The sequence below is a fragment of the Echiichthys vipera genome (genome assembly GCF_963691815.1).
Source record: "Echiichthys vipera genome assembly, chromosome: 18".
In the NCBI taxonomy this organism is placed as follows: Eukaryota; Metazoa; Chordata; class Actinopteri; order Perciformes; family Trachinidae; genus Echiichthys; species Echiichthys vipera.
The window spans coordinates 28,391,002-28,403,660 of NC_139843.1; the positions used below are offsets into that span (position 1 = coordinate 28,391,002).

General features: G+C 39.7%; 1 protein-coding gene across 1 annotated transcript in view; it reads right to left on the reverse strand.

Moving 5' to 3' along the window:
- Nucleotides 1-1,263: 1,263 nt before the first annotated feature.
- The window catches only part of trub1 (TruB pseudouridine (psi) synthase family member 1), a gene marked incomplete at its 5' end in the record, with an annotated part of 31,917 nt that continues 20,521 nt past the window's right edge, over nt 1,264-12,659 (reverse strand). The window contains 3 exons of the mRNA XM_083933421.1: nt 1,264-3,212; nt 3,340-3,396; nt 3,546-3,685. Coding sequence (XP_083789547.1) covers nt 3,031-3,212; nt 3,340-3,396; nt 3,546-3,685 — 379 coding nt within the window. The 3' untranslated portion in view covers nt 1,264-3,030. The remainder of the gene's footprint in view (nt 3,213-3,339; nt 3,397-3,545; nt 3,686-12,659) is intronic.

Consider the following 12,659-nt stretch of genomic DNA (forward strand, 5'->3'; position numbering starts at 1 on the left):
AAAATGTCTACAATTCTGTGTTTTTCTGTCAATATGGGGTGCTGTGTGTACATTAAAAGGAAAAAAAATGAACTTAAATGATTTTAGCACATGGCTGCAATTTAACAAAGAGTAAAAAATTTAAGGGGGTCTGAATACTTTCCGTACCCTCTGTATATTTTTTTGTTGAAAAAATTGTTTTTTTTTGCCCATAGGCAACTCATACAATGCATCCATGAATCACAACTTTGTAGAGGCGCACCATATCATTCAAAAAGAACTGCACACTGAATCATTTACTTACCTTATTTGTTCTAAACAGCGCACATCACTGCTTACTTAACTGTTATATTAGTGAATCATCATTTTAAGGGTCTCTCCTCTTTTTTTTAAAAGCCTGCTGATCATCAGCGTCCGTGTAAGAAACTACCATTTCATTTGTGTGGTAGAGGAGGGCAGAGATGGAATGTGGAGTCAGAAATATATTTGTCAAACAATTGGAGGGGGACATGCCGCTGCTGGTCCTGCTTGACGCTTCCTGCTGCTATTATTCATATATATTAGTTTTATAAATTACAATATACAATGCAATAAAAAATATCAGTCGTATTTCTTCTAGTATTGCATCGGTTAATTCTGGTACTCATATCATTTGATCATATTCACCGCCAGTTATAATTCGTATTCTATCACCTTAACTGCAATTGTTTCTAGTATTCATATTCTAATATATTACCTGACATAACTGGTTAGTCATATTCACAATACAATAGATATAATAGTTAATGTTCATTTTGTGGTTGCTTGCATCCCTGGGTCTATCTGTCTGTCGTGCTGTCTCTTACACATATTTAGAAAGTCTCCTTCACCAGACTGCCAAAGAAACTATGCATCACAACTAGAGCTGGAGGATAGGGACAAAATTTCCTATCCCGATATAGTTCATTTCATATCTTGATAATGACAAATATCAGGACACAGCACGTTTTTCACTACATAGTTTATATGAAACAATCGTGAAGCCTATTTTTAATACTCCTGTGTGGATTGAATATGTAAAAAATAAAAAAAATAGTATTTTCTTATTTTATTAACTTTCGTGCAAAATCTCTCTCTATAAGATATATATATATATATATATATATAATTATATCTGAAAAAAAATGAGTTAATATGTAGTATTTAGTAAAGCGCAAGAGAAGACTACAGTGATGCCTTGTATACAAAATAGTTCCTTCATGACCAGAAGCCACTTTGTTGTGAATGAAGATAGAAATGTTGGTATGAAATCCAAGTATTTATCAGAGAAGAAAGGTTTCACTCAGATATTCATTTCATCTGCAAGTCCAAAACAAATTCAGTTAGACATGCTGTATAACCATAGTACTGTGGATGCAACACTTTTTCAAGATGTACACCAATATTAAAAAGAAAAAGCTCTACACTGTGTACTGAAACATAATGTGCTTTCACTCACATGTCAAATGTCTTTCTTAGAGCAGTGTTAAGAGCAAACAGCATGACTTGTCACTAAATAAGCATCAAGGTAAACTGAATCATATTTCCCTAGCTTTGTAAATGCATTTTCCAGCACAGTTGGATCATACACTTAATACCACCTAAATGAAGACAATGTTATCACACTCCTTTTTATATCAGTTAATAAAGATTTACAAAAGAGCAAAAAAAAACAAAAACAAACTAAAAAGAAGTTACATCTTACCGCCATAGAGGCTGCTAGACACAAGGCATCTTAATACAACCAAGTCTTGAAAAGTGAAAACAATGCATTGTCAAGCAATCATACCTAACAGTTTGTAATTTCTTATTTTCAGAAAATAAGAATTCTTTTTCTTTTTTGTTTCCATTTATATAATTTTCTATTTCTAAAGCTGTGGCTGTCACGATAAACTCTACATAATGAAAGTCAATAAATACTGTGCGACAAATAAAATGTTGAAACTGAAAAAAATCATTGTCTTTTGAAAATGATATGCCCATTCTGAATTTGATGCCTGCAGCATGTTTAAAAAGTTGTGACAGTGGCAACAAGAGAGTGGAAAAGGTGTGAAATGCTGAAAGAAAACACCTGGAGGAACATCCCACAATGAATGAGGTCAACTAGCAACAGGTTAGTAGACATATTTTCAGGGAAGGCCTGTTTATTTCACTAAGACAATGCCAAACCAAATTCTGCACGTATTCCAAAAGCATGGCTCTGTAGTAAAAGAGTCCAGGTGCTAAACTGGCCTCCTGCTGTCCAGGCTTGTCACCTGTTGGAACATTTTTGGTGCATTATGAAATATAACAAAGGATTCGGGAAAACATTCCACTTTTAAAATGACAGCAGTTGGTCTCAGTTCCCGAAAGCTTACAGTGTTGTTAAAAGAAGTGATCCAACAGAGTGGTAAACATGACCCTGTCCCAACTCTTTTCAAACATGTTACTGACATCAAATTCTAAATTAGAATATAATTTTCAAAAACAATAACATTTTTCTGTATCAACATTTAAATGTTGTCTTTGTTCTGTTTTCAATTACATATGGGACTTAGTCCACTTTTTTGAAACAGGTTTATACTGTATAAACAAATCCAATCTACATATATTTGTGTATGGCCTTTATCCCTGAAAGATAGTGGAAACATATTAAGTTTAAACTCCTATTGAATTGATGGTTTTTAATAGCGATTAATGGTGATTTTAGTGGGTGCTGCAGCACTCTCAGCATGGCTTATTTCTGTGTTCAGCTCAACAGAATAAGGCGGTATATGAACAGCTCAAGACAGACGACTTACCAAATTATTTACAAAATTCACTAAACCCTAAATAGCAGGAGAGAGAGACACACGCTAGAAACCCTGGAATGTGTCCTTCACTGGTCCAATGAGTTCCAACAGTGGTTTTAACATTTGTCTCAATATGTCTCACTTAATTTTGCTCAACAACACAACTTAAACACGTTTTGACCGGCTGTTCCTTTCTCAGGTGGTCATGACCAACCATGAGACAGACAGCTTTCCACTATGGCTCCTGATCAGAGGGTGTTCCTCAGGTGTCAGCTTCTGGTGGCTCTGTACAGGTCACCCCCTGCTCAGACTCTGGGCAGGGCTGCAGCGAGCGCAGAATGTGTTCTAGTGTCCACTGCTCCTCATGTAAGACATGCTCCTCCAGGGTGAACTGACCCTGCTTGGTTCGGATCAGCTCCTTCACATGAGCACATGAAGAAAGAGCTGCAGCATACAGGCACAGATTATTATCAGAGGAAAGGGTAAGAAGGGTTAATTTCTGATCACTTAGCATTATTGATGTTTCAATAAACATGCTGATGAGGAGATTCATTCATTTAATTAATCTCACCTTTTCCCAGGTCATCCACCAAGCTTCTGACATAAAATCCTCCACCACACTCAATATCTGTTATAGAAATCAAACCATTTTAACTGTTTGAATGTGTCTCTATCGTAACATGGAAAGAGCAGAAAAAGACATCCAAACCGCTATTTTGAATACCAGACGGTCTGAAGTCAGTATTACACAGAGGAAAAAAAGAAATGTGTGCTAACCAAGAGTGAAGAGTGGAGGCTTGAACTCCTGCAGGATCAGGCTGTATACAGTGACTGGTCTGGCTGGTTTGGCCTCAACCTGGTGACCTTTCTTCAGCAGGACAGACAGACGCTGGCCGTCTTTTTTCAGTGCAGAATAGCTGAAATGATCGTAAATCAATGAATCATCATGGGAAGATAACCTGAAGTAATAAATTACATCCATCAGATGCATATCACAGTGTGACACTGTAATGCAGAAGTGCCCACCTTTCCCTCAGGCTGTTTGCCTACAGCAAGTGTGACAGTCACTGGCAAGAAAGCTTCTTCACAGGAGAAGTGACAGTTGTGCAATACCGTCAAAACCCCCCCAGTGACCTCTAGAGGCGTCAAGCACGACAACAGAAAACCAGCAGCACGATAATGATTTATATGTTCTTCGAGATGAGGCCCCAACTGATATGGGATTTTTTTTAGGCTGATACCGATGCCAATTTTAGAGTCTGAATACTGATAAGGCAGCTGATACAGTAACGTTTTTGAGCTGGAATAAAAACAGACTTATGTGGATTGAGCACTGATTTTGCACCGTTATGAATCTCTGCAAAGGTGCCCAGAAGGGTTCTTATATTACATATACACAATGTAAAAACAAATTCTAGAAAGGAGCACTGAGAAATAAAGAACAAATAAATACTAGAAATTTTTTTTAAGAAATTTTAACTGTGGGCCTGATTTTTACCCGTTCTGATACTTGGTGCATATACCAATGCTAAGGGCAAAAGTAGTAACTTGGCTAGTAGTAGTAGTAGAAGTTGTCGTCGTCAAGTATGGCAAGCCGTTTGAGCCTCTATTCCATATCCTTGGTATCAGACTTTAGTGTCCTCCACTAGTTATCAGAACTAGTTGGACATTTTGTCGTACCAGCTGAACAAAAAAACTCTTACTGGCCCTTGTTCCCAGCAACTAGTGGAACATTTGTCCAACTAGTTCCAGGAGAATCCTTACTAGTGATGTTGTGCAGTGTACTAGTAGCACCAAAGTCCAAACTAGTCAGCTGTTTGAAGTACTAGTGGTAATGTGGACCAAAGTAGTAACACTAAAAGCCCTACGAGTGACCGCAAATGCTCTCACATATTAACTAGTAAACATGGATTCAGCCGCTCCTGGTTACAGAGCCATGCTAACGCAAATATGACGAGTAAAATGCTAGTATTACACTAGTTAACTTGTGAGAGCCAAAATGACTTAATATTTAACTAGTAAAGGCAAAAATGTTTACTAGTTAACATGCTGAGGCCTATTTTGACCTTGCTAGTTAACTTGTTAGCCTTGACAACTTTACTAGTTAACTAGTGACGTCCAAAGTGCTTACTAGTTAACTAGTTGAAGCCTCTTGACCTAACTAGTCAACTAGTAAGCCTCAAAATATTAACTAGTTAACCAGTGATGTCCATAAAGCCTACTAGGGACACTAGTGAGTTACCGTTGGTATAGAAAGTGTTCAGACCCCCTTCATTTTCTCACTCTTTGTTAATTTGCAGCCATTTGCTAAAATAATTTAAGTTGATTTTTTCCCCTCAATGTTCACAGAGCACCCCATTTTGACAGAAGAACACAGATTTTTTGGGAAAATCAATAAAAAACAAAACTGAAAATCACATGCCCATAAGTATTCAGACCTGTTAAGCTTAGTATTGAGTAGAAGCACCCTTTTGAGCTAATACAGCAATGAGTCTTCTTGGGAATGATGCAAGTTTTTCACACCTGGATTTGGGGAACTTCTCTAGTTCTGTCAGGTTGGATGGTGAACGTTGGGTATGGAAGCGGCAGTAGCTCAGTCCATGGGGCGCTGATCTATTGGCTGCTCCCTCGCTCTGACATCTCTCCATTAACTGCATGTATATAGGTCCTTTTTGTGCATGTGTGTATTTCGGGCCTGTGTGTTTGTAACATGAATAACAACAGAGTGAAAAAATTGATAAAGTAAATTCTGCTTCTTCTTTAAGTCAGGGCTCCGGCTAGGCCATGCAAGAACAGTCAATGAGTTGTTCTTAAGCCACTCCTTTGTAATTTTATCTGTGTGCTTAGGGTCATTGTTGGAAGGTGAACCTTGAGCCCAGTGCTAGTTCCTGAGCACGCCGTAAAAGTTTTTTTTCCCCCCAGGATATATGCCTCACAGCATGATGCTGCCACCACCATGCTTCACTGTTGGGATGGTATTGGGCAGGTGATGACGTGTCTGGTTTTCTCCACATACTGTTTAAAATTAAGACAGCAAGTTTAATCTTGGTCTCATCAGAAAACAGAATCTTATTTCTCATAGTCTGCAAGCTTTCCTTGGTCGTGCACGGAGGAGAGGCTTCTGTTGGGCCATAAAGCCCTGATTGGTAGACGGCTGCAGTGATGGTTGACTTTCTAGAACTTTCTCCCATCTACCCACTGCATATCTGGAGCACAGCCACAGTGATCTTTGGGTTCTTCTTTACCTCTCTCACCAAGGCTCTTCTCCGATTGCTCAGTTTGGAGGGCCAGCTCTAGGAAGAGTTCTGGTCGTCCCAAACTTCTTCCATTTAAGGATTATGGAGGCCACTGTGCTCTTAGGATCCTGAAGTGCAGCAGAAATTATTTTATAACCATGGCCTGGTATGTGCATGGTTACAATTATGTTTGAGCTCTTCGGGCAATTCCTTCGACCTCATGATTCTCATTTACTCTGACAAGCACTGTGAGCTCTAAGGTCTTATATAGAAAGGTGTGTCCAATCAGTCTAATTAAACACAGCTGGACTTATATAAAGGTGTAGAACCATCTCAAGGATGATCAGAAGAAATGGACAGCACCTAAGTTAAATATACGTTGACAAATATCAACGTGATAGTTTATGCGGAATACTTATGGCCATGTGCTATTAAAGTTTTTGTTTTTAATACATTTGCAAAAACATGCTACAATTTTGTGTTGTTTTTTGTCAAAATGGGGTGCTGTGGGAACATGAATGAGGAAAGGCTGCAAATTAACAGAGTGAAAAATTTAAGGGGGTCTGTATAAATATATAGTGGAGATCAAAACTAGAGAACAAAGAGTTTAAAACTAAACTAAACTGTTTAAAACCAACCTTAGTTCCTTCAAATGAGACTGGACAACATAGAAAGCTGACTGCAGAAACTCAAAAGCCTGTGTAACAGATGCTGAGCAACAATAGATAATAGTGTCATCAGCAAAAAATTGTTACATGGCAATTAACAAATTTTCATACAAGTTATTGATATAAATGCTAAATAAAATAGGTATTGAGTATAGCATCGAACCTTGGGGCATCCAGCTACAATCAAATCTCACGTCTGGTCTGAGATCGTGTACGCACATTTGAGCCTGTGTATTTGCGGTGCAGCACAGCAAAATCTGGCTGAAAATAATGAACAAACCTCAGCTGTCATTAAGCATAAGCAGTCACATATTAAGAACAGATCAAAACGGATTCTTAAAACAAATTAAAAAAAAAAAAAAATTGTGGTTGGAGCAATTGATTGTACTCATGCGCGTCTGAAGGCACCATCAATGACTGATTACGCATTCATCAATCGCCAAAACTACCACTCGATAAAAGAAATGTACAGGTGATTTGTGATGCCAAGCTGTCGCTTTTAAACGTGGTGGCCAGGTGACCGGGGACACACACACGATTCTTTTATATTTCAAAACAGCTCGGCTCCAGCCCCCCGCGACCCCGACATTGAATGAATGAATGAATGTGTTGGCGCGTGGCTGCAGCAAGACGCACTGCAGAGCCAAAGTCATCTCCTCGGTTCGTGGCTACCCTTGATAAATTGCATTAAATCAAACAAGGTATCAGATGATTAACATCTTGGTATGGTTCTTCTAGGTGACAAAGGTATTCTCTTACGGAATACCTAATAACCCCACTGGCAAACCCCGCTACAGAGCAAGAGCGCTGTATTCAGCACCCCTGCCGTGAAATGCACCCCCTCGCATTATAGGTGATATTCTGGATCAGAAGGCTGTTGTTTCCACCTAAAGGAGTAGTTTATATACAGCTAACCCACAACGGTCAGAACATTGGTTACTTACAGTCTTTAAACTATTTTAAAGAGTTTAAAATCACAAAACAACACCCTTTTGTATGTTCTGTGGAAATATACTGCAGCCATAATTACAAAATGAATGAAATGGATCTTTTGAGCAAGTTGAATGTATTTGACTTAGGGTTTCCTAAATATAATCTCAGCTTTTCTTGCAAGTCATAGATTCAAACGTGTGTGCTTTTAATTGGGTTACACCTGTCCAACAGTGCGCACAGGCGCACTCGGGTCACATTGGAACGCTGCTTCGGTTTGACTGCCTCCAGCGTTTTTATGGGCCCCTTTTATTCCACTCTTAAGACTGACAAAAAGCACATCTTTATTTTGCTCCATCTCGGATGTCAGGATGCCGATCTGTGTGTCGGAAAAGTTTCTTTTCTAACCTGCGTTCCTTCTCTCCGTGTTTGACCTCAGTGGGCGAGGCCTCCGAAACAGGAATATTTAGGGGCGTAACATGTTAAAGACGATCGAACAGCTGTTACAGTGCTATGTTTATTTCTAAAACCAGACTGATACTTAGATAATACATCGTCATCCAAAAAATCTTTTAGTTGATCACTAATGATTTGGCAAAGTTTGGATATTGGTAATTATCTACATGTAAGGGTTCACAATCTTTTAACAGAGGAAAAACAAATGCTCATTTCCAGACATTTGGGATTTCATTGCTGAGCAGACTCAAGTTAAAAATATATGAAAGAGTCATTTTGAAGTTTCACGGCCCAGTTTGCTGTTTTCATAAAACACGTCATACCCGGAAGAAAACAGCAGCCCCAGCTAACCTATCAAAACACACCCTTACAGACACAGAAAAGGCAGTTATATCAAGAGGCCTAAACTTTGCAATTACACCCAAAACAATACCGTACGAAGAATATATTCTAGCAACAGAACTGGCATGCAATAAACTCCAAGACCAAGGACAGAAAGCTAGCCTTCGGAATGCCATTGCAGGTATTCTCAAAGCATTGAAACCTCCACAAAGCAACATCACAAAAAAGGAAAGAAAAGCAATACACTCTCTCAATACGAACAACACTATCATCATACTACCAGCCGACAAAGGACGCACAACAGTAGTCATGGATGCAGATACTTCTCACAAAAAGATGGAAACCATGTTACAAGACAACACATATGAAATACTAAAGAAGGACCCCACGGAAGAAAAGAAAAATACATTAAAGACATTACTCAAACTGTTACTGGAATCCAACAAGATAACACAGGACAACCATTTAATACCTACAGACCAAGTTCCTCTCCTGTGGAACCAACTCCAAAGTGTTGTTCGGGAGGCAGACACTGTCCCCATATTTAAGAGTAAACTTAAATCTTTCCTTTTTGATAAAGCTTACAGCTAGGGCTTACGAGCCCTTAGCAATCTTGTTTTAAGCTAATTTTGTTCTGCTTAATTATGCTGCTACAGGCTTAGTCTGCCGGGGGATAATACTTTTCCAGATACTCTGAGCTTCTCTCCTCTCTGTCTGTATCGTTCATGTCTCATCAATGCATGTTACTAATTCAACTCCTTCCCCATAGTTTGTGCTTTGTCGTCTCGCAGGTCTCTGCTGACTATTATAATCTACAACCTTAGCTGTGCTTGTTTCTACTATTCTGCTGTATTAACTGCCATAACATATAAGTCATATACCTATTACTATAGATATTATTATAGTTACTCGAAGTGTGTCTGTCTCTGTCTTTGTGTCTGTCTTTGTCCCTCTCTGTCCATCTGTCCGTCTTTTCTCTCTTTCTCTCTCCTTTTCTTCCTCCCCAACCGGGTAAAGACAGATGGCCATCCTCCACAGAGCTGGGTCTGTCTGACCTTCCTGCCTGTAATAGGGACGGTTTTCGTTGCCACCGTACTCTACGGGGGAATTGTTGGGTCTATTTTTATCATAAATAAGTCAGAGTGTGGTCTTTACCTAGTTTGTAAAGTGTCCTGAGACAACTTTTGTTATGATTTGGCACTATAAATAAAATCGCATTGAAATTACATCCAATGTCAACCCCCGGATATATGGAACTCCCAAAATACACAAAAAGGACACACCACTACGTCCAATAGTTGACAGCATCGGATCACCCACATACAATCTATCAAAAGCACTAGTAGAAATCATCGTACCTATGCTCAGAAAAACACCACTGCAAGAACTCACAACAACTGGCACAAGAAATCAAGAACATAACTGTAGAGAAGGATGAAATGTTCATATCACATGACGTAATATCATTATTCACAAAAACACCTGTAGACGTCACTTTACACGTAGTTACAGAAAGACTAACAGGACAAAACACTTAAGACACGTACAAACCTGACAGTCAGACACAGTCATCACCACCCTACTACAGTTTGTCGCCAAATCTACTTATTTCCAATACAATATACTCATTTACAGACAGAAGGAAGGTTTTGCCATGGGAGACCAGTTGTCCGCTATCATGAGCGGGTTTTTCATGGAGGACCTAGAAATGAAAGCCATCCAGACTGCACCCCCACAAATAAAACCCACACTCTGGAAATAATTAGGACTGGTAACTCACAAGAACTCACTGCCAACTTAAATACAATAGACAGCAACGGCAATATACAGTTCACACACGAAGAAGAAACCAACCGGACCATACCATTCCTAGACATGAACATACATCACACAGAAGACGGCAGCATCAAAATCACAACTTACAGGAAACCCACTCATACAGACCAGTACCTCCTATGGACCACCACACACAAACTGTCAGTCGTCAGACCACTATACAACCGGACCAGCATCATAACGGACAATAAAGACAGACAGAAGGAGGAAAAACACATACGACAAGCCCTCACCAGCGCCAATACCCCAGCTGGGCAGTAAAAACATGAGCAGAAGAAAAAAGAAAAGAAAACGAAACAAAAAAGAAAAAAAAAATTAGGACATAACACTATCATACGTCAGAGGAACAACAGATTCCACACGCGCCATAAAAAAAATTAGATAAACGCAGCCATAAAACCATACAACAACTTGTACAACCAAAAGACAAAATAAAACCGGACAAGAAATGTGACGTCATCTATGAGATTCCATGCAAATTGTGCAATAAAACATAAATGGAGAAACCGGACGAGCTTTCAGTACAAGAAAAAAAGAACATCAGAGGGAATGTGAGCAAGAGACAGCAGGCAGGCTTACCAGAACAAAGAAACACAAAGCAGAACAAGAAAACATAAAAATCAGCCATAACAGACCATTGCAGAAGAAACAACCACATCATGGACTGGGACAGGGGAAAAATCATCACATCTGAAACAAACAGATACAGAAGATGGATAAAGGAGGCCATAGAAATAAGGAGGCGTGAGGGCAACACCATGGACAGGGACCAGGGGACATGCTTGCTCCCACACACCTGGGACACCATTCTCTGCCAGCGGCACCAGGGCGAGGAACGGACACAACCGGGTCGGGGAACTTTATTTTGAAGTTTCCCGGCCCGGTCAGCTGTTTTCATAAAACACGTCATACCCGGAAGAAAACAGCAGCTCTGAGGAAGGCTGGAGTACAGCCGAAACTGTCAGCTAAGAAAAGGTATGAGGACATCCTTACCATACAACTAACTTGTCTGACAAGAAGAAACATTTACTTTCATATATTAAAGAGGCTCAGCAATAAAGTCTGCAGCCAACTGCGAGAAGAACGGCTCAAGTTTCAGGCCCTGCTGATTTCCTGGAGTCCAACTTCTGTAATGCTCTCCGCACCTCAGCGGTTGACATTGGCATAAATCGAAAAGGAACCTGTTAACCTCAGATGCCTTTGACACAAAATCCTGATTTTTGTCAGATTTTACCAAATCAGGGTGCAAGGAGTCAAATAAAAAGCCGGCTGAAATAAAATGTTCATTAAAATAATTTAGCATGGCTGATTTGTCAGTAAGGATGCAAGACTCTTTGACTAAGTGAGATGGCACATCACTTGGTAACACATGGCCAGAATTTCTTTGGGTCAATTGGAGCCAATCCACTGAAACAGGGGTGGTTTCGCCCTTTAACCCTAAATTTGCAAAATGGGGCGTGCTTGTATTAAAAACATAAATCGGTCATAAAAATACTTCCAGGCTAGCTTTACATTGTCAAAGAGAGAAACCGGGTCCAGTTAAAACAAACCCAATCATGTATAAAAGCTTGTTCATAAAAGTGTTTAAAACCCTCTTTAAGAAGAAGTTGAGGCTTGGTTTTAGGAAGTTTGCCATTTCGAACTGTTGCAATGGCACAATGATTACTTAAATCATTTGCAAATCCCCTCATATAACTATATTTATGAAGGGCATTTGTCAAGAAAAGGTCCGATAGGGTTGATTTTGTGGGTTGTTTAATATTAGGACGAGTTGGACTATCAATCAGTTGATACACGTTTGAGGGTCACATACAGATCTGAGGCTGTGGACAGCCAATCCTGATTAAGATCCCCAACCAAAAGTAGCTCACTGGAATTTAGTCCAGCAACATAGCTGGATAAGGACGACAAGGCTTCCAAACAGGCTGAAGGAGGTCTATATAAACCCAAAACTGAGATAGACTGGCCCTGAGAATATTTAAGTCTCAGGGCAAGAAGTTCAAATTGCTTGCTGATTGTCGCAGATGTTAGGATGGTAGCATAGAACTTATTTTTTAACATAAATAGCAATGCCACCACCTTTTTGGGGCGATCACAACAAAAGACATTGTAACCTTTAAAATAATAAAGGTAGGTAAAAAATATCTTTGTCTGAGAGAGACTTACTCAGCCAGGTTTCAGACAATACAGGAATACCAGTTGACTGTGTCCAAATTTTAATTAGGTCCAATTTTGGGACAAGGGTACAAACAATATTAGGACGCACTCACACTGTCCTCCCGCACCGGCTTTAGTGAAATTGTCCCCCCTCCCTCTCCCCCCGCGCCCCAGCCCCGTTTGTACTCGCACTGCCAGGGCCTCGGCCAATACTTCTTGCTTGCGTGTGTGTGGTTTTGTTTACAAATCTTTCCACAGACCTAAGT